Here is a 26996-nt window from a genome sequence, read left to right as displayed (position 1 = left end):
AGATGATTTGCTGATTTAGTATGACATTTCTATGAGACGAGGCACATTTCCGTGAATTGGTCTCTGTTCTTCATATCTTCACTAGTGCCTCTTTAACCGGTGCTGCTCTTATACACCACGAGTTCAAGCACACCTCTCCATTTGCCCTCCCCCAGTGACGATCATCGTGACATGCAGCTCTAAAACTGTCAGCCACCAAATGGCTCATTGCTGCGTCTAAGTGTGATGAGGGATGTGCGTGGCAGGATGGAGAGAGTGAAGACAAGGCACTGGTAGAAGCAACTGCAGGGCATCAGAAGGGTTTCACGTTCCAGAAAAATGACACTTCTGACCCATGGAGAACAGCCCCGTCATGGTGGTGGGGAGGTGGATGGTCTCTTAATCTTCTATTCTCCCTGAAGTCAGAACTTGGGTCGTGTTAGCTGGGAGAATTAGCTTTCGCGATTGCTTTCTTAAACCATCTGGCGGTTCCTTTGAACCTGAAACAGAGCAGAGGTTCAACTGAAGACGGACTTTAGGAAGTGGCTTGCTTATTGTTAATGCCAGCCACCAACATGGAGGAATCCTCTTTGTCTGGGTCAGGTTTAGCAAGGGCAGGTCTTGATGGTGTTGGTCCATTAGGAAGCTTTAACAGTAGCTCTTCCACAACAAGTCCCTGGGGCGTCAGTGGTCTATGGTTGTTGGCATTTGTGCTAACCATTATCATCCTTCTGACAGCCTGTGGCAATATGCTGCTTATTGCTTTGGTATTTGCTCATCGCTCTTTACGTTGCACCTCCAACTGCTTTCTGGTATCACTGTTCTTGTCTGATCTGATGGTAGCGTTGGTGGTCATGCCCCCTGCCATGCTCAATGTGCTGTGTGGAGCCTGGGTGCTGTGGCCAGGCTTCTGCCCAGTTTGGCTTTGCTTTGACGTCATGTGCTGCAGTGCCTCTATCCTCAACCTCTGTGTGATCAGCCTAGACCGTTACCTCTTTATCATCTCACCGCTCCGCTATAAGCAGAGGATGACACCACCAAGGGCCCTTATCCTGGTGGGGGCTGCTTGGGGTCTAGCTGCATTTGCTTCCTTCCTGCCCATCAAGATGAAATGGCATAGTTTAGGCTATGGAATCGGTCACTCTCGGATGGAGAAACTGGGCAGTACCAACATCAGTTCCTATTCTGAAGAACAGTACCCTCCTGCTTACTTTCAGATGGCATCTGGTGGCCTTTCTTTGCAGTGCCGCCTGCAGGTCACACTGCCCTTTGCCCTGGTAGCATCAGTCTTAACCTTCTTCCTACCATCCAGTGCCATCTGCTTCACCTACTGTAAAATCCTCCTGGCAGCCCGGCGACAGGCCAGGAGGGTGGCAGCACTCAGCCACCCTCCATATCCACATTCCTCCCTTGGGGAACCTTCCCACCCCCCTTCACCTGGGGCAGCAGCAAGACATTTTCACCAGGATGGAGATGACTACAGTCAACAGGAGCATCGTGTATTGCACAATGTACCGGTAAGGCGAGAACAGAGACAACTTTAATACATAACTGTATATATTTGAAGCTACATGGAGTAGGTGAGCTGATCAGTAATGCAAGATTAATTCATATATGAATTAATCTTGCATTACTGATCAGCTCACCTACTCAGGAGAGGTATGTTTTCTTATGTCATATATATATATATATATATATATATACACTACCGTTCAAAAGTTTGGGATCACCCAAACAATTTTGTGTTTTCCATGAAAAGTCACACTTATTCACCACCATATGTTGTGAAATGAATAGAAAATAGAGTCAAGACATTGACAAGGTTAGAAATAATGATTTGTATTTGAAATAAGATTTTTTTTACATCAAACTTTGCTTTCGTCAAAGAATCCTCCATTTGCAGCAATTACAGCATTGCAGACCTTTGGCATTCTAGCTGTTAATTTGTTGAGGTAATCTGGAGAAATTGCACCCCACGCTTCCAGAAGCAGCTCCCACAAGTTGGATTGGTTGGATGGGCACTTCTTTGAGCAGATTGAGTTTCTGGAGCATCACATTTGTGGGGTCAATTAAACGCTCAAAATGGCCAGAAAAAGAGAACTTTCATCTGAAACTCGACAGTCTATTCTTGTTCTTAGAAATGAAGGCTATTCCATGCGAGAAATTGCTAAGACATTGAAGATTTCCTACACCGGTGTGTACTACTCCCTTCAGAGGACAGCACAAACAGGCTCTAACCAGAGTAGAAAAAGAAGTGGGAGGCCGCGTTGCACAACTGAGCAAGAAGATAAGTACATTAGAGTCTCTAGTTTGAGAAACAGACGCCTCACAGGTCCCCAACTGGCATCTTCATTAAATAGTACCTGTTAGACTGTTTGTGCTGTCCTCTGAAGGGAGTAGTACACACCGGTGTAGGAAATCTTCAATTTCTTAGCAATTTCTCGCATGGAATAGCCTTCATTTCTAAGAACAAGAATAGACTGTCGAGTTTCAGAGGAAAGTTCTCTTTTTCTGGCCATTTTGAGCGTTTAATTGACCCCACAAATGTGATGCTCCAGAAACTCAATCTGCTCAAAGAAGTGCCCATCCAACCAATCCAACTTGTGGGAGCTGCTTCTGGAAGCGTGGGGTGCAATTTCTCCAGATTACCTCAACAAATTAACAGCTAGAATGCCAAAGGTCTGCAATGCTGTAATTGCTGCAAATGGAGGATTCTTTGACGAAAGCAAAGTTTGATGTAAAAAAAATCTTATTTCAAATACAAATCATTATTTCTAACCTTGTCAATGTCTTGACTCTATTTTCTATTCATTTCACAACATATGGTGGTGAATAAGTGTGACTTTTCATGGAAAACACAAAATTGTTTGGGTGATCCCAAACTTTTGAACGGTAGTGTATATATATATATATATATATATATATATATATATATTTATATATATGCTCATTAAAACGTTGTGTTGTAAGGACTGGCATATTTAGTACTAGATACAGATTCATTCTCATATGAAAGATATTCGACAAAAGTAATTTAATTTCACATTATTGCTGACCAGAAAAGAGGCCACATTTGGATTTAATCAAAGTGAAAGCCTCTCACATCAGTCAGCCTTTCATAAGTAGTCAAGACAACAACACGCCCTCTGAAATAGGAGGGAAGGTAAATGTACCAACAACTTGTGTTTGAACAAACAATTTTCTAGTTCAATATGAATAATCTCAAATGGTCTGTAGGCTTACTGACTTGACTTGCAGGCGACTGCAACCAGCTTACAGTGTTTTTATGCTGCAGATGCTGAGTACTGTATTGTACTTGACTGTACAGCACAGTACTGGACTGTACTGTAGACAGGAAAAGTAGCCCCCAGTATCACTCTGTTCCTCTCCTTCTCATCCTTCTCATCTGTTATCCATGCATGTAGGGTTAGCATTGGTACTTTTCTGCATATAAGTCATATGTGGACATGTAAGTCGTGACTGGACATGTAAGTCACGTGTGGACATGTGAGTCATGTGTGGACATGTAAGTCATGTGTGGACAAGTAAGTTGTGTGTGTACATGTAAGTCATGTGTGGACATGTATGTCATGTCTGGACATGTAAGTCCAGTATGGACATGTCAGTCATGTGTGGACATTGTGGACATGTAAGTCATGTCTGGACATGTAAATCGTGTGTGGACATGTATGTTATGTCTAGACATGTAAGTCGTGTGTGGACATGTATGTCATGTCTGGAAATTTAATTCATGTGCGGACATGTATGTCATGTAAGGACATGAAATTCATGTGTGGACATGTAACTCATGTGTGGACATGTACGTTATGTCTGTACATGTAAGTCGTGTCTGGACATGTAAGTCATGTGTGGACATATAAGTCGAGTATGTACATGTATGTCGTGTCCGGACATGTACGTCATGTGTGGACATGTAGGTCATGTGTGGACATTGTGGACATGTGTAAGTCATGCATGGACATGTAAGTTGTGTGTGCAAATGTATGTCATGTCTGGACATGTAAGTCGTGTCTGGACATGTAAGTTGTGTCTGGACATGAAATTCATGTGTGGACATGTAAGTCATATGAGGACATGTAAGTCGTGTATGGACATGTATGTTGTGTACGGACATGTATGTCAAGTCTGGACATGAAAATCATATGTGGACATGTAAGTCATATGTGGACATGTATATCATATCTGGACATGAAAAACATGTGTGGACATGTAAGTCATGTGTGGACATGTAAGTCATGTGTGGACATGTGAGTCATGTGTGGACATGTAAGTCTTGTGTGTATATGTAAGCCATGTGTCGACATGTATGTCATGACTGAACATTTAAGTCGTGTGTGGACATGTAAGTCGTGTCTGGACAAGTAAGTCATGTCTGGATATGTAAGTCGTGTCTGGACATGTAAGTCGTGTGTGGACATGTAAGTCGTGTCTGGACAAGTAAGTCATGTCTGGATATGTACGTTTTGGTTGGAAATGTAAGTCATGTCTGGACATATAAGTCATGTGTGGAGATGTATGTCATGTCTGGTTGCGCAAGTCTTGTGTGGAAATGTAAGTCATGTCTGGACATGTAAGTCGTGTGTGGACATATAAGTCGTGCTGGACATGTTACTTATGTGTGGACATGTAAGTCATTTCCGGACATGTAAGTCTTGTGTGGATATATAAGTCATGTGTGGATATGTAAGTTGTGTGTGTACATGTAAGTCATGTGTCGACATGTATGGCATGTCTGGACATGTAAGTGTATTGTGGACATATAATCATATCTGGACATGTAGTATGTCATGCCTGGACATGTAAGTCGTGTCCGGACATGTAAATTGTGTGTGGAAATATATGTCATGTCTGGACATGTAAGTCCTGTGAGGACATACACTCACTGGCCACTTTATTAGGTACACCTTGCTAGTACCGGGTTGGACCCCCTTTTGCCTTCAGAACTGCCTTAATCCTTCGTGGCATAGATTCAACAAGGTACTGGAAACATTCCTCAGAGAGTTTGGTCCATATTAACATGATAGCATCATGCAGTTGTTGCAGATTTGTCGGCTGCACATCCATGATGCGAATCTCCCGGTCCACCACATCCCAAAGGTGCTCTATTGGATTGAGATCTGGTGACTGTGGAGGCCATTTGAGTACAGTGAACTCATTGTCATGTTCAAGAAACCAGTCTGAGATGATTCAAGCTTTATGACATGGCGCGTTATCCTGCTGGAAGTAGCCATCAGAAGATGGGAACACTGTGGTCATAAAGGGATGGACATGGTCAGCAACAATACTCAGGTAGGCTGTGGCGTTGACACGATGCTCAATTGGTACTAAGGGGCCCAAAGTGTGCCAAGAAAATATCCCCCACACCATTACACCACCATCACCAGCCTGAACCGTTGATACAAGGCAGGATGGATCCATGCTTTCATGTTGTTGACGCCAAATTCTGATCCTACCATCCGAATGTCGCAGCAGAAATCGAGACTCATCAGACCAGGCAACGTTTTTCCAATCTTCTATTGTCCAATTTTGGTGAGCCTGTGCGAATTGTAGCCTCAGTTTCCTGTTCTTAGCTGACAGGAGTGGCACCCGGTGTGGTCTTCTGCTGCTGTAGCCCATCTGCCTCAAGGTTCGACGTGTTGTGCGTTCAGAGATGCTCTTCTGCATACCTCGGTTGTAATGAGTGGGTATTTGAGTTACTGTTGCCTTTCTGTCAGCTCGAACCAGTCTGGCCATTCTCCTCTGACCTCTGGCATCAACAAGGCATTTTCGCCCACAGAACTGCCGCTCACTGGATATTTTCTCTTTTTCGGACCATTCTCTGTAAACCCTAGAGATGGTTGTGCGTGAAAATCCCAGTAGATCAGCAGTTTCTGAAATACTCAGACCAGCCCGTCTGGCACCAACAACCATGCCACGTTCAAAGTCACTTAAATCACCTTTCTTCCCCATTCTGATGCTCGGTTTGAACTGCAGCAGATCGTCTTGACCATGTCTACATGCCTAAGTGCATTGAGTTGCTGCCATGTGATTGGCTGATTAGAAATTTGCGATAACGAGCAGTTGGACAGGTGTGCCTAATAAAGTGGCCGGTGAGTGTATAAGTCGTGTATGGATATGTATGTTGTGTATGGACATGTAAGTCATGTGTGGACATGTATGTCAAGTCTGGACATGAAAACGTGTGGACATGTAAGTCATGTGTGGACATGTATGTCGCGTGTGGAAATGTTAGTTATGTGGACATGTAAGTCGTGTCTGTACATGTAAGCCATGTGTCGACATGTATGTCATGAAACATACGTGTGTTGACATGTAAGTCGTGTCTGGACAAGTAAGTCATGTCTGGATATGTAAGTCGTGTCTGGACATGTAAGTCGTGTGTGGACATGTAAGTCGTGTTTGGACATGTAAGTCATGTCTGGATATGTAAGTCGTGTCTGGACATGTAAGTCATGCGTGGACATGTAAGTCATATGTGGACATGTATGTCATTTGTGGACATGTAAATTTTGTGTGGACATGTATGTCGTGTTTGGACATGTAAGTCATGAGTGTACATGGAAGTCACGTGTGGACATATATGTCATGTCTGAACATGTAAGTCATGTGTGGGCATGTAAGTAATGTGTGGAAATGTATGTCATGTGTGGACATGTAAGTCATGTGTGGATATGTAAGTCGTGTATAGACATGTAAGTCATGTGTGGACGTGTAAGTCATGTCTGGACATTTATGTAATTTGTGGACATGTAAGACTTGTGTGGACATGTAAGTCATGTGTGGACATGTAAGTCGTTTGTGGACATGTATGTCATGTCTGGAGATGAAAATCATGTGTGGACATTTTTGTAATTTGTGGACATGTAAGACTTGTGTGGCTATGTAAGTCGTGTCTGGACATGTATGTCATGTCTGAACATATAAGTCGTGTCTGGACATGTAAGCCGTTTCCGGACATGTATGTCATGTGTGGACATGTAAGTCATTTGTGGACATGTATGTCATTTGTGGACATGTAAGTCTTGTGTGGACATGTTTGTCGTGTCTGGACATGTAAGCCGTTTCCGGACATGTATGTCATGTGTGGACATGTAAGTCATTTGTGGACATGTATGTCATTTGTGGACATGTAAGTCTTGTGTGGACATGTTTGTCGTGTCTGGACATGTAAGTCATGTGTGGAAATATATGTCATGTCTGGACAAGTAAGTCATGTGTGGACATGTATATCATCTGTGGACAAGTATGTCTTGTGTGGACATGTATGTCGTGTCTTGACATGTAAGTTGTGTGTGTACATGTAAGTCATGTGTCGACATGTATGTCATGTCTGGACATGTAAGTCTTTTGTGGACATATAAGTCATGTCTGGACATTTATGTCATGCCTGGACATGTAAGTCGTGTCTGGACATGTAAGTCGTGTGTTGACATGTAAGTCGTGAGTGGACATGTAAGTCTTGTGTGGACATGCATGTCGTGTCTGCACATGTAAGTCATATGTGGACATGGAAGTCATGTGTGGACATGTAAGTCGTGTCTGGACATTTATGTCATTTGTGGACATGTAAGTCGTGTTTGTACATGTAAGTCATGTGTCGACATGTATGTCATGTCTTGACATGTAAGTCTTTTGTGGACATATAAGTCATGTCTGGAAATGTATGTCATGCCTGGACATGTAAGTCGTGTCAGGACAAGTAAGTCGTGTGTGGACATGTAAGTCGTGTCTGCACATGTAAGTCATGTCTGGATATGTAAGTCGTGTCTGGACATGTAAGTCATGCGTGGACATGTAAGTCATGTGTGGACATGTATGTCGTGTGTGGACATGTAAGTCATGTGTGGACATGTATGTCATGTCTGGATATGTAAGTCATGTGTGGACATGAAAGTCATGTGTGGAAAAACGCATCGGCAGAGCTCAACATTCAGGACTGCTTGTCTCTGCCAGTTAGACCAGCAGGTGAACGTTGTTAGCAAATGTAGGACAGCACATGGACAAACGCATGGAGTACGAGTCCATCTCAATGAAAAAGTTTCCGTGTGAGCATGCGTAGGCTACACATATGTGTTGCTGTGGCAACCAGTCCACTTGAGGAACAGTCCTCACTTACAGCACCACTCTGGACTTGAATCACCAGGCCTGTCTCTTCCTTCTGGTTTCTAGGTGAGACCTGATTTTGTGACTTGCTGGCAACAATCAAGGCGATCAGTTTAACTGAACCGGATTATGTTTGGTGATTCGACTCAAAACCACAGCCCCGACTGCAGGGCAACTGACTACATTACAGGTGTAAAGAAATTTGAGGAGTAGCATGGAACACAGGTGGTGAGGAGTAGCATGGAACACAGGTGGTGAGGAGTAGCATGGAACACAGGTGGTGAGGAACAGCATGGAACACAGGTGGTGAGGAGTAGCATGTAACACAGGTGGTGAGGAACAGCATGGAACACAGGTGGTGAGGAGTAGCATGGAACACAGGTGGTGAGGAGTAGCATGGAACACAGGTGGTGAGGAAAAGCATGGAACACAGGTGGTGAGGAGTAGCATGGAACACAGGTGGTGAGGAACAGCATGGAACACAGGTGTTGAGGAGTAGCATGGAACACAGGTGGTGAGGAACAGCATGGATCACAGGTGGTGAGGAGTAGCATGGAACACAGGTGGTGAGGAGCAGCATGGAACACAGGTGGTGAGGAACAGCATGGAACACAGGTGGTGAGGAGTAGCATGGAACACAGGTGGTGAGCAGTAGCATGGAACACAGGTGGTGAGGAGTAGCATGGAACACAGGTGGTGAGCAGTAGCATGGAACACAGTTGGTGAGGAGTAGCATGGAACACAAGTGGTGAGGAGTAGCATGGAACACAGTTGGTGAGGAGTAGCATGGAACACAGGTGGAGAGCAGTAGCATGGAACACAGGTGGTGAGCAGTAGCATGGAACACAGGTGGTGAGGAGTAGCAAGGAACACAGGTGGTGAGGAACAGCATGGAACACAGGTGGTGAGGAACAGCATGGAACACAGGTGGTGAGGAGTAGCATGGAACACAGGTGGTGAGCAGTAGCATGGAACACAGTTGGTGAGGAGTAGCATGGAACACAGTTGGTGAGGAGTAGCATGGAACACAGGTGGTGAGCAGTAGCATGGAACACGGGTGGTTAGCAGTAGCAAGGAACACAGGTGGTGAGGAACAGCATGGAACACAGGTGGTGAGGAGTAGCATGGAACACAGGTGGTGAGCAGTAGCATGGAATACAGGTGGTGAGGAGTAGCATGGAACACAGTTGGTGAGGAACAGCATGGAACACAGGTGGTGAGGAGTAGCATGGAACACGGTTGGTGAGAACTAGCATGGAACACAGGTGGTGATGAACAGCATGGAACACAGGTTTTGAGGAGCAGTATGGAACAGTTGAGGAGCACCATGGAACACAGACGGTGAGGAACAGCATGGAACACAGGTGGTGACGAGTAGCAGCATGGAACACAGGTGGTGAGGAGTAGCATGGAACACAGGTGGTGAGGAACAGCATGGAACACAGGTTTTGAGGAGCAGTATGGAACACAGGTTTTGAGGAGCAGTATGGAACATGTGGTTGGGGAGCGGTATGGAACACAGGTGTTGAGGAGCAGTATGGAACAGGTTTTTGAGGAGCAGCATGGAACACAGGTTTTGTGGAGCAGCACGGAACACAGGTTTTGTGGAGCAGTATGGAAAACAGGCTTTGAGGAGCAACATGGAACACCGGTTTTGAGGAGCAGCATGGAACACAGGTGTTGAGGAGCAGTATGGAACACAGGTTTTGGGGAGCATTATGGAACACAGGTTTTGAGCAGCATTATGGAACAGGTTTTGAGGAGCAGTATGGAACACAGGTCTTGGGGAGAAGCATGGAACACAGGTTTTGAGGAGCAGCAAGGAACACAGGTGTTGAGGAGCAGTATGGAACCCAGGTTTTGGGGAGCATTATGGAACACAGGTTTTGAGGAGCAGTATGGAACACAGGTATTCAGGAGCAGTATGGAACACAGGTATTCAGGAGCAGATAGGAACACAGGTTTTGAGGAGCAGCATGGAACACAAGTGTTGAGGAGCAGTATGGACCACAGGTTTTGAGGAGCAGTATGGAATACAGGTTTTGAGGAGCAGCATGGAACACAGGTGTTGAGGAGCAGTATGGAACACAGGTTTTGGGGAGCATTATGTACAACAGGTTTTGAGGGGCATTATGGAACACAGGTTTTGAGGAGCAGTATGGAACACAGATTTTGAGGAGCAGCATGGAACACAGTAGTTAAGGAGCAGTATGGAACACAGGTTTTGAGGAGCAGTATGGAACACAGGTTTTGGGGAGAAGCATGGAACACAGTTTTTGAGGAGCAGCAAGGAACACAGGTGTTGAGGAGCAGTATGGAACACAGGTTTTGGGGAGCATTATGGAACACGGGTTTTGAGGAGCAGTACGGAACACAGGTATTCAGGATCAGTATGGAACACAGGTATTCAGGAGCGGATAGGAACACAGGTTTTGAGGAGCAGCATGGAACACAAGTGTTGAGGAGCAGTATGGACCACAGGTTTTGAGGAGCAGTATGGAATACAGGTTTTGAGGAGCAGCATGGAACACAGGTGTTGAAGAGCAGTATGGAACACAGGTTTTGAGGAGCAGCATGGAACACAGGTGTTGAGGAGCAATTTGGAATACAGGTTTTGAAGAGCAGCGTGGACCACAGGTGTTGAGGAGCAGTATGGAACACAGGTTTTGGGGAGCAATATGGACCACAGGTTTTGAGGAGCAGTATGGAACACAGGTTTTGAGGAGCCGTATGGAACGTGGTTGGGGAGCGGTATGGAACACAGGTGTTGAGGAGCAGTATGGAACACAGGTGGTGAGGAGTAGCATGGAACACAGGTGGTGAGGAGTAGCATGGAACACAGTTGGTGAGGAGTAGCATGGAACACAGGTGGAGAGCAGTAGCATGGAACACAGGTGGTGAGCAGTAGCATGGAACACAGTTGGTGAGGAGTAGCATGGAACACAGGTGGTGAGGAACAGCATGGAACACAGGTGGTGAGGAACAGCATGGAACACAGGTGGTGAGGAGTAGCATGGAACACAGGTGGTGACCAGTAGCATGGAACACAGTTGGTGAGGAGTAGCATGGAACACAGTTGGTGAGGAGTAGCATGGAACACAGGTGGTGAGCAGTAGCATGGAACACAGGTGGTGAGCAGTAGTATGGAACACAGGTGGTGAGGAACAGCATGGAACACAGTTGGTGAGGAGTAGCATGGAACACAGGTGGTGAGCAGTAGCATGGAACACAGGTGGTGAGGAGTAGCATGGAACACAGTTGGTGAGGAACAGCATGGAACACAGGTGGTGAGGAGTAGCATGGAACACAGGTGGTGAGGAACAGCATGGAACACAGGTTTTGAGGAGCAGTATGGAACAGTTGAGGAGCACCATGGAACAGAGGTGGTGAGGAACAGCATGGAACACAGGTGGTGAGGAGTAGCAGCATGGAACACAGGTGGTGAGGAGTAGCATGGAACACAGGTGGTGAGGAACAGCATGTAACACAGGTTTTGAGGAGCAGTATGGAACACAGGTTTTGAGGAGCAGTATGGAACATGTGGTTGGGGAGCGATATGGAACACAGGTGTTGAGGAGAAGTATGGATCGCAGGTGTTGAGTATAAGCATGGAACACGGGTGTTGAGGAGCAGTATGGAACAGGTTTTTGAGGAGCAGCATGGAACACAGGTTTTGTGGAGCAGCACGGAACACAGGTTTTGTGGAGCAGTATGGAAAACAGGCTTTGAGGAGCAACATGGAACACAGGTTTTGAGGAGCAGTATGGAACCCAGGTTTTGGGGAGCATTATGGAACACAGGTTTTGAGGAGCAGTATGGAACACAGGTATTCAGGAGCAGTATGGAACACAGGTATTCAGGAGCAGATAGGAACACAGGTTTTGAGGAGCAGCATGGAACACAAGTGTTGAGGAGCAGTATGGACCACAGGTTTTGAGGAGCAGTATGGAATACAGGTTTTGAGGAGCAGCATGGAACACAGGTGTTGAGGAGCAGTATGGAACACAGGTTTTGGGGAGCATTATGGAAAACAGGTTTTGAGGGGCATTATGGAACACAGGTTTTGAGGAGCAGTATGGAACACAGATTTTGAGGAGCAGCATGGAACACAGTAGTTGAGGAGCAGTATGGAACACAGGTGTTGAGGAGCAGTATGGAACACAGGTTTTGGGGAGCAGTACGGAACACAGGCATTCAGGAGCAGTATGGAACACAGGTATTCAGGAGCAGATAGGAACACAGGTTTTGAGGAGCAGCATGGAACACAGGTTTTGAGGAGCAGATAGGAACACAGGTTTTGAGGAGCAGTATGGACCACAGGTTTTGAGGAGCAGTATGGAATACAGGTTTAAGGAGCAGCATGGAACACAGGTGTTGAAGAGCAGTATGGAACACAGGTTTTGAGGAGCAGCATGGAACACAGGTGTTGAGGAGCAATTTGGAATACAGGTTTTGAAGAGCAGCGTGGACCACAGGTGTTGAGGAGCAGTATGGAACACAGGTTTTGGGGAGCAATATGGAACACAGGTTTTGAGGAGCAGTATGGAACACAGGTTTTGAGGAGCCGTATGGAACGTGGTTGGGGAGCGGTATGGAACACAGGTGTTGAGGAGCAGTATGGAACACAGGTGGTGAGGAGTAGCATGGAACACAGGTGGTGAGGAGTAGCATGGAACACAGTTGGTGAGGAGTAGCATGGAACACAGGTGGAGAGCAGTAGCATGGAACACAGGTGGTGAGCAGTAGCATGGAACACAGTTGGTGAGGAGTAGCATGGAACACAGGTGTTGAGGAACAGCATGGAACACAGGTGGTGAGGAACAGCATGGAACACAGGTGGTGAGGAGTAGCATGGAACACAGGTGGTGAGCAGTAGCATGGAACACAGTTGGTGAGGAGTAGCATGGAACACAGTTGGTGAGGAGTAGCATGGAACACAGGTGGTGAGCAGTAGTATGGAACACAGGTGGTGAGGAACAGCATGGAACACAGTTGGTGAGGAGTAGCATGGAACACAGGTGGTGAGCAGTAGCATGGAACACAGGTGATGAGGAGTAGCATGGAACACAGTTGGTGAGGAACAGCATGGAACACAGGTGGTGAGGAGTAGCATGGAACACAGTTGGTGAGGAGTAGCATGGAACACAGGTGGTGAGGAACAGCATGGAACACAGGTTTTGAGGAGCAGTATGGAACAGTTGAGGAGCAACATGGAACACAGGTGGTGAGGAACAGCATGGAACAACGGTGGTGAGGAGTAGCAGCATGGAACACAGGTGGTGAGGAGTAGCATGGAACACAGGTGGTGAGGAACAGCATGGAACACAGGTTTTGAGGAGCAGTATGGAACACGGGTTTTGATGAGCAGTATGGAACGTGGTTAGGGAGCGGTATGGAACACAGGTGTTGAGGAGCAGTGTGGAACACAGGTTTTGAGGAGCAGCATGGAACACAGGTGTTGAGGAGCAGTATGGAACACAGGTGTTGAGGAGCAGTATGGAACACAGGTTTTGAGGAGCAGTATGGAACACAGGTGTTGAAGAGCAGTATTGAACGTGGTTGGGGAGCAGTATGGAACACAGGTTTTGAGGAACAGTATGGCACACAGGTTTTGACGAACAGTATGGAACACAGGTTTTGATGAGCAGAATGGAACACAGATGTTGGGGAGCGGTATGGAACACAGGTGTATAGGAGCAGTATTGAACACAGATGTTGAGGAGCAGTGTGGAACACAGGTTTTGAGGAGCAGCATGGAACACAGGTGTTGAGGAGCAGTATGGAACACAGGTGTTGAGGAGCAGTATGGAGCACAGGTTTTGAGGAGCAGTATGGAATACAGGTTTTGAGGAGCAGCATGGAACACAGGTGTTGAGGAGCAGTATGGAACACAGGTTTTGGAGAGCATTATGGAACACAGGTTTTGAGGAGCAGTATGGAACACAGGTTTTGAGGAGCAGTATGGAATACAGGTTTTGAGGAGCAGCATGGAACACAGGTGTTGAGGAGCAGTATGGAACACAGGTTTTGGAGAGCATTATGGAACACAGGTTTTGAGGAGCAGTATGGAACACAGGTATTCAGGAGCAGTATGGAACACAGGTATTCAGGAGCAGATAGGACACAGGTTTTGAGGAGCAGCATGGACCACAGGTTTTGAGGAGCAGTATGGAATACAGGTTTTGAGGAGCAGCATGGAACACAGTTGGTGAGGAGTAGCATGGAACACAGGTGGAGAGCAGTAGCATGGAACACAGGTGGTGAAGAGTAGCATGGAACACAGTTGGTGAGGAGTAGCATGGAACACAGGTGGTGAGGAACAGCATGGAACACAGGTGGTGAGGAACAGCATGGAACACAGGTGGTGAGGAGTAGCATGGAACACAGGTGGTGAGGAGTAGCATGGAACACAGTTGGTGAGGAGTAGCATGGAACACAGGTGGTGAGCAGTAGCATGGAACACAGGTGGTGAGGAACAGCATGGAACACAGGTGGTGAGGAGTAGCATGGAACACAGGTGGTGAGCAGTAGCATGGAACACAGGTGGTGAGGAGGAGCATGGAACACAGTTGGTGAGGAGTAGCATGGAACACAGGTGGTGAGGAACAGCATGGAACACAGGTGGTGAGGAACAGCATGGAACACAGGTGGTGAGGAGTAGCATGGAACACAGGTGGTGAGGAGTAGCATGGAACACAGTTGGTGAGGAGTAGCATGGAACACAGGTGGTGAGCAGTAGCATGGAACACAGGTGGTGAGGAACAGCATGGAACACAGTTGGTGAGGAGTAGCATGGAACACAGGTGGTGAGCAGTAGCATGGAACACAGGTGGTGAGGAGTAGCATGGAACACAGGTGGTGAGGAGTAGCATGGAACACAGGTGGTGAGGAAAAGCATGGAACACAGGTTTTGAGGAGCAGTATGGAACAGTTGAGGAGCACCATGGAACACAGGTGGTGAGGAACAGCATGGAATACAGGTGGTGAGGAGTAGCAGCATGGAACACAGGTGGTGAGGAGTAGCATGGAACACAGGTGGTGAGTAACAGCATGGAACACAGGTTTTGAGGAGCAGTATGGAACACAGGTTATGAGGAGCAGTATGGAACGTGGTTGGGGAGCGGTATGGAACACAGGTGTTGAGGAGCAGTGTGGAACACAGGTTTTGAGGAGCAGTATGGAACACAGGTGTTGAGGAGCAGTATGGAACACAGGTTTTGAGGAGCAGTATGGTACACAGGTGTTGAGGAGCAGTATTGAACGTGGTTGGGGAGCATTATGGAACACAGGTTTTGAGGAGCACTATGGAACACAGGTTTTGAGGAGCAGTATGGAACACAGATTTTGAGGAGCAGCATGGAACACAGTAGTTGAAGAGCAGTATGGAACACAGGTTTTGAGGAGCAGTATGGAACACAGGTTTTGGGGAGAAGCATGGAACACAGGTTTTGAGGAGCAGCATGGAACACAGTAGTTGAAGAGCAGTATGGAACACAGGTTTTGAGGAGCAGTATGGAACACAGGTTTTGGGGAGAAGCATGGAACACAGGTTTTGAGGAGCAGCATGGAACACAGGTGTTGAGGAGCAGTATGGAACACAGGTTTTGGGGAGCATTATGGAAAACAGGTTTTGAGGGGCATTATGGAACACAGGTTTTGAGGAGCAGTATGGAACACAGATTTTGAGGAGCAGCATGGAACACAGTAGTTGAGGAGCAGTATGGAACACAGGTTTTGAGGAGCAGTATGGAACACAGGTTTTAGGGAGCAGTACGGAACACAGGCATTCAGGAGCAGTATGGAACACAGGTATTCAGGAGCAGATAGGAACACAGGTTTTGAGGAGCAGCATGGAACACAAGTGTTGAGGAGCAGTATGGACCACAGGTTTTGAGGAGCAGTATGGAATACAGGTTTTGAGGAGCAGCATGGAACACAGGTGTTGAAGAGCAGTATGGCACAGGTTTTGAGGAGCAGCATGGAACACAGGTGTTGAGGAGCAATTTGGAATACAGGTTTTGAAGAGCAGCGTGGACCACAGGTGTTGAGGAGCAGTATGGAACACAGGTTTTGGGGAGCAATATGGAACACAGGTTTTGAGGAGCAGTATGGAACACAGGTTTTGAGGAGCCGTATGGAACGTGGTTGGGGAGCGGTATGGAACACAGGTGTTGAGGAGCAGTATGGAACACAGGTGGTGAGGAGTAGCATGGAACACAGGTGGTGAGGAGTAGCATGGAACACAGTTGGTGAGGAGTATCATGGAACACAGCTGGAGAGCAGTAGCATGGAACACAGGTGGTGAGCAGTAGCATGGAACACAGTTGGTGAGGAGTAGCATGGAACACAGGTGGTGAGGAACAGCATGGAACACAGGTGGTGAGGAACAGCATGGAACACAGGTGGTGAGGAGTAGCATGGAACACAGGTGGTGAGCAGTAGCATGGAACACAGTTGGTGAGGAGTAGCATGGAACACAGTTGGTGAGGAGTAGCATGGAACACAGGTGGTGAGCAGTAGTATGGAACACAGGTGGTGAGGAACAGCAGGGAACACAGTTGGTGAGGAGTAGCATGGAACACAGGTGGTGAGCAGTAGCATGGAACACAGGTGATGAGGAGTAGCATGGAACACAGTTGGTGAGGAACAGCATGGAACACAGGTGGTGAGGAGTAGTATGGAACACAGTTGGTGAGGAGTAGCATGGAACACAGGTGGTGAGGAACAGCATGGAACACAGGTTTTGAGGAGCAGTATGGAACAGTTGAGGAGCACCATGGAACACAGGTGGTGAGGAACAGCATGGAACAAAGGTGGTGAGGAGTAGCAGCATGGAACACAGGTGGTGAGGAGTAGCATGGAACACAGGTGGTGAGGAACAGCATGGAACACAGGTTTTGAGGAGCAGTATGAAACACGGGTTTTGATGAGCAGTATGGAACGTGGTTGGGGAGCGGAATGGAGCACAGGTGTTGAGGAGCAGTGTGGAACACAGGTTTTGAGGAGCAGCATGGAACACAGGTGTTGAGGAGCAGTATGGAACACAGGTGTTGAGGAGCAGTATGGAACACAGGTTTTGAGGAGCAGTATGGAACACAGGTGTTGAGGAGCAGTATTGAACGTGGTTGGGGAGCAGTATGGAACACAGGTTTTGAGGAACAGTATGGCACACAGGTTTTGAGGAACAGTATGGAACACAGGTTTTGATGAGCAGAATGGAACACAGATGTTGGGGAGCGGTATGGAACACAGGTGTTGAGGAGCAGTATTGAACACAGATGTTGAGGAGCAGTATGGAACACAGGTTTTGCTGAGCAGAATGGAACACAGATGTTAAGGAACAGCATTGAACACAGCTGTTGAGGAACAGCATGGATCACAAGTATTGAGGAGCAGTATGGAACAAAGATGTTGAGGAGCAGTACGGAACACAGGTTATGAGGAGCAGTATGGAACATGGGTGTTTAGGCACAGAATTGAACACAGTTTATGAGGAGCAGCATGGAACACAGGATTTGAGGAGAAGTATGGAACACAGGTTTTGAGGAGCAGAACAGAACACAGGTGGTGAGGAGGAGCAGTATGGAACACGGGTGTTTAGGCACAGAATTGAACACAGTTTATGAGGAGCAGCATGGAACACAGGTGTTGAGTATAAGCATGGAACACAGGTTTTGAGGAGAAGTATGGAACACAGGTTTTGAGGAGCAGTATGGAACGCAGGTGTTGAGTATAAGCATGGAACACGGGTGTTGAGGAGCAGTATGGAACAGGTTTTTGAGGAGCAGCATGAAACACAGGTTTTGTGGAACAGCACGGAACACAGGTTTTGTGGAGCAGTATGGAACACAGGCTTTAAGGAGCAGCATGGAACACAGGTTTTGAGGAGCAGCATGGAACACAGTTGGTGAGGAGTAGCATGGAACACAGGTGGTGAGCAGTAGCATGGAACACAGGTGGTGAGCAGTAGCATGGAACACAGGTGGTGAGGAGTAGCATGGAACACAGTTGGTGAGGAACAGCATGGAACACAGGTGGTGAGGAGTAGCATGGAACACAGTTGGTGAGGAGTAGCATGGAACACAGGTGGTGAGGAACAGCATGGAACACAGGGTTTGAGGAGCAGTATTGAACAGTTGAGGAGCACCATGGAACACAGGTGGTGAGGAACAGCATGGAACACAGGTTTTGAGGAGCAGTATGGAACACAGTTTTTGAGGAGCAGTATGGAACGTTGTTGGGGAGCGGTATGGAACAAAGGTGTTGAAGAGCAGTGTGGAACACAGGTTTTGAGGAGCAGCATGGAACACAGGTGTTGAGGAGCAGTATGGAGCACAGGTGTTGAGGAGCAGTATGGAGCAGAGGTTTTGAGGAGCAGTATGGAATACAGGTTTTGAGGAGCAGCATGGAACACAGGTGTTGAGGAGCAGTATGGAACACAGGTTTTGGGGAGCATTATGGAACACAGGTTTTGAGGAGCAGTATGGAACACAGGTATTCAGGAGCAGTATGGAACACAGGTATTCAGGAGCAGATAGGACACAGGTTTTGAGGAGCAGCATGGACCACAGGTTTTGAGGAGCAGTATGGAATACAGGTTTTGAGGAGCAGCATGGAACACAGTTGGTGAGGAGTAGCATGGAACACAGGTGGAGAGCAGTAGCATGGAACACAGGTGGTGAGCAGTAGCATGGAACACAGTTGGTGAGGAGTAGCATGGAACACAGGTGGTGAGGAACAGCATGGAACACAGGTGGTGAGGAACAGCATGGAACACAGGTGGTGAGGAGTAGCATGGAACACAGGTGGTGAGGAGTAGCATGGAACACAGTTGGTGAGGAGTAGCATGGAACACAGGTGGTGAGCAGTAGCATGGAACACAGGTGGTGAGGAACAGCATGGAACACAGTTGGTGAGGAGTAGCATGGAACACAGGTGGTGAGGAACAGCATGGAACACAGGTGGTGAGGAGTAGCATGGAACACAGGTGGTGAGGAGTAGCATGGAACACAGTTGGTGAGGAGTAGCATGGAACACAGGTGGTGAGCAGTAGCATGGAACACAGGTGGTGAGGAACAGCATGGAACACAGGTGGTGAGGAGTAGCATGGAACACAGGTGGTGAGCAGTAGCATGTAACACAGGTGGTGAGGAGTAGCATGGAACACAGTTGGTGAGGAGTAGCATGGAACACAGGTGGTGAGGAAAAGCATGGAACACAGGTTTTGAGGAGCAGTATGGAACAGTTGAGGAGCACCATGGAACACAGGTGGTGAGGAACAGCATGGAATACAGGTGGTGAGGAGTAGCAGCATGGAACACAGGTGGTGAGGAGTAGCATGGAACAAAGGTGGTGAGTAACAGCATGGAACACAGGTTTTGAGGAGCAGTATGGAACACAGGTTATGAGGAGCAGTATGGAACGTGGTTGGGGAGCGGTATGGAACACAGTTGTTGAGGAGCAGTGGGGAACACAGGTTTTGAGGAGCAGCATGGAACACAGGTGTTGAGGAGCAGTATGGAACACAGGTGTTGAGGAGCAGTATGGAACACAGGTTTTGAGGAGCAGTATGGAACACAGGTGTTGAGGAGCAGTATTGAACGTGGTTGGGGAGCATTATGGAACACAGATTTTGAGGAGCAGTATGGAACACAGGTATTCAGGAGCAGTATGGAACACAGGTATTCAGGAGCAGATAGGACACAGGTTTTGAGGAGCAGCATGGACCACAGGTTTTGAGGAGCAGTATGGAATACAGGTTTTGAGGAGCAGCATGGAACACAGTTGGTGAGGAGTAGCATGGAACACAGGTGGAGAGCAGTAGCATGGAACACAGGTGGTGAGCAGTAGCATGGAACACAGTTGGTGAGGAGTAGCATGGAACACAGGTGGTGAGGAACAGCATGGAACACAGGTGGTGAGGAACAGCATGGAACACAGGTGGTGAGGAGTAGCATGGAACACAGGTGGTGAGGAGTAGCATGGAACACAGTTGGTGAGGAGTAGCATGGAACACAGGTGGTGAGCAGTAGCATGGAACACAGGTGGTGAGGAACAGCATGGAACACAGGTGGTGAGGAGTAGCATGGAACACAGGTGGTGAGCAGTAGCATGGAACACAGGTGGTGAGGAGGAGCATGGAACAAAGTTGGTGAGGAGTAGCATGGAACACAGGTGGTGAGGAACAGCATGGAACACAGGTGGTGAGGAGTAGCATGGAACACAGTTGGTGAGGAGTAGCATGGAACACAGGTGGTGAGCAGTAGCATGGAACACAGGTGGTGAGGAACAGCATGGAACACAGGTGGTGAGGAGTAGCATGGAACACAGGTGGTGAGCAGTAGCATGTAACACAGGTGGTGAGGAGTAGCATGGAACACAGTTGGTGAGGAGTAGCATGGAACACAGGTGGTGAGGAGCAGCATGGAACACAGGTTTTGAGGAGCAGTATGGAACAGTTGAGGAGCACCATGGAACACAGGTGGTGAGGAACAGCATGGAATACAGGTGGTGAGGAGTAGCAGCATGGAACACAGGTGGTGAGGAGTAGCATGGAACAAAGGTGGTGAGTAACAGCATGGAACACAGGTTTTGAGGAGCAGTATGGAACACAGGTTATGAGGAGCAGTATGGAACGTGGTTGGGGAGCGGTATGGAACACAGTTGTTGAGGAGCAGTGTGGAACACGGGTTTTGAGGAGCAGCATGGAACACAGGTGTTGAGGAGCAGTATGGAACACAGGTGTTGAGGAGCAGTATGGAACACAGGTTTTGAGGAGCAGTATGGAACACAGGTGTTGAGGAGCAGTATTGAACGTGGTTGGGGAGCATTATGGAACACAGGTTTTGAGGAGCACTATGGAACACAGGTTTTGAGGAGCAGTATGGAACACAGATTTTGAGGAGCAGCATGGAACACAGTAGTTGAAGAGCAGTATGGAACACAGGTTTTGAGGAGCAGTATGGAACACAGGTTTTGGGGAGAAGCATGGAACACAGGTGGTGAGGAGTAGCATGGAACACAGGTGGTGAGCAGTAGCATGGAACACAGGTGGTGAGGAGTAGCATGGAACACAGTTGGTGAGGAGTAGCATGGAACACAGGTGGTGAGGAAAAGCATGGAACACAGGTTTTGAGGAGCAGTATGGAACAGTTGAGGAGCACCATGGAACACAGGTGGTGAGGAACAGCATAGAATACAGGTGGTGAGGAGTAGCAGCATGGAACACAGGTGGTGAGGAGTAGCATGGAACACAGGTGGTGAGTAACAGCATGGAACACAGGTTTTGAGGAGCAGTATGGAACACAGGTTATGAGGAGCAGTATGGAACGTGGTTGGGGAGCGGTATGGAACACAGGTGTTGAGGAGCAGTGTGGAACACAGGTTTTGAGGAGCAGCATGGAACACAGGTGTTGAGGAGCAGTATGGAACACAGGTGTTGAGGAGCAGTATGGAACACAGGTTTTGAGGAGCAGTATGGAAAACAGGTGTTGAGGAGCATTATTGAACGTGGTTGGGGAGCATTATGGAACACAGGTTTTGAGGAGCACTATGGAACACAGGTTTTGAGGAGCAGTATGGAACACAGATTTTGAGGAGCAGCATGGAACACAGTAGTTGAAGAGCAGTATGGAACACAGGTTTTGAGGAGCAGTATGGAACACAGGTTTTGGGGAGAAGCATGGAACACAGGTTTTGAGGAGCAGCAAGGAACACAGGTGTTGAGGAGCAGCATGGAACAAAGGTTTTGAAGAGCAGTATGGAACACAGGTTTTGAGGAGCAGAATGGTACACATGTGTTGAGGAGCAGTATGGAACACATGTTTTGAGTAGCAGCATGGAACACAGGTTTTGAGGAGCAGTATGGAACACAGGTATTCAGGAGCAGTATGGAACACAGGTATTCTGGAGCAGATAGGAAAACAGGTTTTGAGGAGCAGCATGGAACACCGGTGGTGAGGAGTAGCATGGAACACAGGTGGTGAGGAGTAGCATGGAACACAGGTGGTGAGGAACAGCATGGAACACAGGTGGTGAGGTGTAGCATGGAACACAGGTGGTGAGGAAAAGCATGGAACACAAGTGTTGAGGAGTAGCATGGAACGCAGGTGGTGAGGAACAGCATGGATCACAGGTGGTGAGGAGTAGCATGGAACACAGGTGGTGAGGAGCAGCATGGAACACAGGTGGTGAGGAGTAGCATGGAACACAGGTGGTGAGCAGTAGCATGGAACACAGGTGGTGAGGAGTAGCATGGAACACAGGTGTTGAGGAGCAGTATGGAACACAGGTGTTGAGGAGCAGTATGGAACACAGGTTTTGAGGAGCAGTATGGAACACAGGTGTTGAGGAGCAGTATTGAACGTGGTTGGGGAGCAGTATGGAACACAGGTTTTGAGGAACAGTATGGCACACAGGTTTTGAGGAACAGTATGGAACACAGGTTTTGATGAGCAGAATGGAACACAGATGTTGGGGAGCGGTATGGAACACAGGTGTTGAGGAGCAGTATTGAACACAAATGTTGAGGAGCAGTATGGAACACAGGTTTTGATGAGCAGAATGGAACACAGATGTTGAGGAACAGCATTGAACACAGCTGTTGAGGAACAGCATGGATCACAAGTATTTAGGAGCAGTATGGAACAAAGATGTTGAGGAGCAGTACGGAACACAGGTTATGAGGAGCAGTATGGAACATGGGTGTTTAGGCACAGAATTGAACACAGTTTATGAGGAGCAGCATGGAACACAGGTTTTGAGGAGAAGTATGGAACACAGGTTTTGAGGAGCAGTACAGAACACAGGTGGTGAGGAGGAGCAGTATGGAACACGGGTGTTTAGGCACAGAAATGAACACAGTTTATGAGGAGCAGCATGGAACACAGGTTTTGAGGAGAAGTATGGAACACAGGTTTTGAGGAGCAGTATGGAACGCAGGTGTTGAGTATAAGCATGGAACACGGGTGTTGACGAGCAGTATGGAACAGGTTTTTGAGGAGCAGCATGGAACACAGGTTTTGTGGAGCAGCACGGAACACAGGTTTTGTGGAGCAGTATGGAACACAGGCTTTAAGGAGCAGCATGGAACACAGGTTTTGAGGTGCAGCATGGAACACAGTTGGTGAGGAGTAGCATGGAACACAGGTGGTGAGCAGTAGCATGGAACACAGGTGGTGAGCAGTAGCATGGAACACAGGTGGTGAGGAGTAGCATGGAACACAGTTGGTGAGGAACAGCATGGAACACAGGTGGTGAGGAGTAGCATGGAACACAGTTGGTGAGGAGTAGCATGGAACACAGGTGGTGAGGAACAGCTTAGAACACAGGGTTTGAGGAGCAGTATGGAACAGTTGAGGAGCACCATGGAACACAGGTGGTGAGGAACAGCATGGAACACAGGTTTTGAGGAGCAGTATGGAACACAGTTTTTGAGGAGCAGTATGGAACCTGGTTGGGGAGCGGTATGGAACACAGGTGTTGAAGAGCAGTGTGGAACACAGGTTTTGAGGAGCAGCATGGAACACAGGTGTTGAGGAGCAGTATGGAACACAGGTGGTGAGGAGGAGCAGTATGGAACACGGGTTTTGATGAGCAGAATGGAACACAGATGTTGAGGAACAGCATTGAACACAGCTGTTGAGGAACAGCATGGATCACAAGTATTGAGGAGCAGTATGGAACACAGGTTATGAGGAGCAGTATGGAACATGGGTGTTTAGGCACAGAATTGAACACAGTTTATGAGGAGCAGCATGGAACACAGGTTTTGAGGAGAAGTATGGAACACAGGTTTTGAGGAGCAGTACAGAACACAGGTGGTGAGGAGGAGCAGTATGGAACACGGGTGTTTAGGCACAGAATTGAACACAGTTTATGAGGAGCAGCATGGAACACAGGTTTTGAGGAGAAGTATGGAACACAGGTTTTGAGGAGCAGTATGGAACGCAGGTGTTGAGTATAAGCATGGAACACGGGTGTTGAGGAGCAGTATGGAACAGGTTTTTGAGGAGCAGCATGGAACACAGGTTTTGTGGAGCAGCACGGAACACAGGTTTTGTGGAGCAGTATGGAACACAGGCTTTAAGGAGCAGCATGGAACACAGGTTTTGAGGAGCAGCATGGAACACAGTTGGTGAGGAGTAGCATGGAACACAGGTGGTGAGCAGTAGCATGGAACACAGGTGGTGAGCAGTAGCATGGAACACAGGTGGTGAGGAGTAGCATGGAACACAGTTGGTGAGGAACAGCATGGAACACAGGTGGTGTGGAGTAGCATGGAACACAGTTGGTGAGGAGTAGCATGGAACACAGGTGGTGAGGAACAGCATGGAACACAGGGTTTGAGGAGCAGTATGGAACAGTTGAGGAGCACCATGGAACACAGGTGGTGAGGAACAGCATGGAACACAGGTTTTGAGGAGCAGTATGGAACACAGTTTTTGAGGAGCAGTATGGAACCTGGTTGGGGAGCGGTATGGAACACAGGTGTTGAAGAGCAGTGTGGAACACAGGTTTTGAGGAGCAGCATGGAACACAGGTGTTGAGGAGCAGTATGGAACACAGGTGTTGAGGAGCAGTATGGAGCACAGGTTTTGAGGAGCAGTATGGAATACAGGTTTTGAGGAGCAGCATGGAACACAGGTGTTGAGGAGCAGTACGGAACACAGGTTTTGGGGAGCATTATGGAACACAGGTTTTGAGGAGCAGTATGGAACACAGGTATTCAGGAGCAGTATGGAACACAGGTATTCAGGAGCAGATAGGACACAGGTTTTGAGGAGCAGCATGGACCACAGGTTTTGAAGAGCAGTATGGAATACAGGTTTTGAGGAGCAGCATGGAACACAGTTGGTGAGGAGTAGCATGGAACACAGGTGGTGAGGAACAGCATGGAAAACAGGTGGTGAGGAACAGCATGGAACACAGGTGGTGAGGAGTAGCATGGAACACAGGTGGTGAGGAGTAGCATGGAACACAGTTGGTGAGGAGTAGCATGGAACACAGGTGGTGAGCAGTAGCATGGAACACAGGTGGTGAGGAACAGCATGGAACACAGGTGGTGAGGAGTAGCATGGAACACAGGTGGTGAGCAGTAGCATGGAACACAGATGGTGAGGAGTAGCATGGAACACAGTTCGTGAGGAGTAGCATGGAACACAGGTGGTCAGGAAAAGCATGGAACACAGGTTTTGAGGAGCAGTATTGAACAGTTGAGGAGCACCATGGAACACAGGTGGTGAGGAACAGCATAGAATACAGGTGGTGAGGAGTAGCAGCATGGAACACAGGTGGTGAGGAGTAGCATGGAACACAGGTGGTGAGTAACAGCATGGAACACAGGTTTTGAGGAGCAGTATGGAACACAGGTTATGAGGAGCAGTATTGAACGTGGTTGGGGAGCGGTATGGAACACAGGTGTTGAGGAGCAGTGTAGAACACAGGTTTTGAGGAGTAGCATGGAACACAGGTGTTGAGGAGCAGTATGGAACACAGGTGTTGAGGAGCAGTATGGAACACAGGTTTTGAGGAGCAGTATGGAAAACAGGTGTTGAGGAGCATTATTGAACGTGGTTGGGGAGCATTATGGAACACAGGTTTTGAGGAGCACTATGGAACACAGGTTTTGGGGAGCAGTATGGAACACAGATTTTGAGGAGCAGCATGGAACACAGTAGTTGAAGAGCAGTATGGAACACAGGTTTTGAGGAGCAGTATGGAACACAGGTTTTGGGGAGAAGCATGGAACACAGGTTTTGAGGAGCAGCAAGGAACACAGGTGTTGAGGAGCAGTATGGAACACTGGTTTTGGGGAGCATTATGGAACACAGGTTTTGAGGAGCAGTATGGAAAACAGGTATTCAGGAGCAGTATGGAACACAGGTATTCAGGAGCAGCATGGAACACAAGTGTTGAGGAGTAGTATGGACCACAGGTTTTGAGGAGCAGTATGGAATACAGGTTTTGAGGAGCAGAATGGAACACAGGTGTTGAAGAGCAGTATGGAACACAGGTTTTAAGGAGTAGCATGGAACACAGGTGTTGAGGAGCAGTTTGGAATACAGGTTTTGAAGAGCAGCGTGGAACACAGGTGTTGAGGAGCAGTATGGAACACAGGTTTTGGGGAGCAGTATGGACCACAGGTTTTGAGGAGCAGTATGGAACACAGGTTTTGAAGAGCAGCATGGAACACAGGTGTTGAGGAGCAGTTTGGAATACAGGTTTTGAAGAGAAGCATGGAACACTGGTGTTGAGGAGCAGTACGGAACACAGGTTTTGGGGAGCAGTATGGAACACAGGTTTTGAAGAGCAGTATGGAATGTGGTTGGGGAGCGGTATGGAACACAGGTGTTGAGGAGCAGTATGGAACACAGGTTTTGAGGAGCAGCATGGAACACAGGTTTTGAAGAGAAGCATGGAACACAGGTGTTGAGGAGCAGTTTGGAATACAGGTTTTGAAGAGCAGCATGGAACACAGGTGTTGAGGAGCAGTACGGAACACAGGTTTTGAAGAGCAGTATGGAACACAGGTTATGAAGAGCAGTATGGAACGTGGTTGGGGAGCGGTATGGAACACAGGTGGTGAGGAGTAGCATGGAACACAGGTTGTGAGGAGTAGCATGGAACACAGTTGGTGAGGAGTAGCATGGAACACAGGTGGTGAGCAGTAGCATGGAACACAGGTGGTGAGGAACAGCATGGAACACAGGTGGTGAGGAGTAGCATGGAACACAGGTGGTGAGCAGTAGCATGGAACACAGGTGGTGAGGAGGAGCATGGAACACAGTTGGTGAGGAGTAGCATGGAACACAGGTGGTGAGGAACAGCATGGAACACAGGTGGTGAGGAACAGCATGGAACACAGGTGGTGAGGAGTAGCATGGAACACAGGT

The 26996-nt window shown here is 47.8% G+C and overlaps 1 protein-coding gene across 1 annotated transcript in view; it reads left to right on the top strand.

The window, feature by feature from the left end:
- Window positions 1-554: 554 nt before the first annotated feature.
- The window catches only part of htr6 (5-hydroxytryptamine (serotonin) receptor 6), a 1179750-nt gene continuing 1153308 nt past the window's right edge, over window positions 555-26996 (top strand). The window contains exon 1 of the mRNA XM_056300073.1: window positions 555-1496. Coding sequence (XP_056156048.1) covers window positions 555-1496 — 942 coding nt within the window. The remainder of the gene's footprint in view (window positions 1497-26996) is intronic.

The sequence above is a fragment of the Lampris incognitus genome, chromosome 2 (genome assembly GCF_029633865.1).
Source record: "Lampris incognitus isolate fLamInc1 chromosome 2, fLamInc1.hap2, whole genome shotgun sequence".
Classification (NCBI taxonomy): domain Eukaryota; kingdom Metazoa; phylum Chordata; class Actinopteri; order Lampriformes; family Lampridae; genus Lampris; species Lampris incognitus.
The sequence above is the reverse complement of the archived record's forward strand: the minus strand, read 5'-3'. Positions and strand labels throughout refer to the sequence as shown.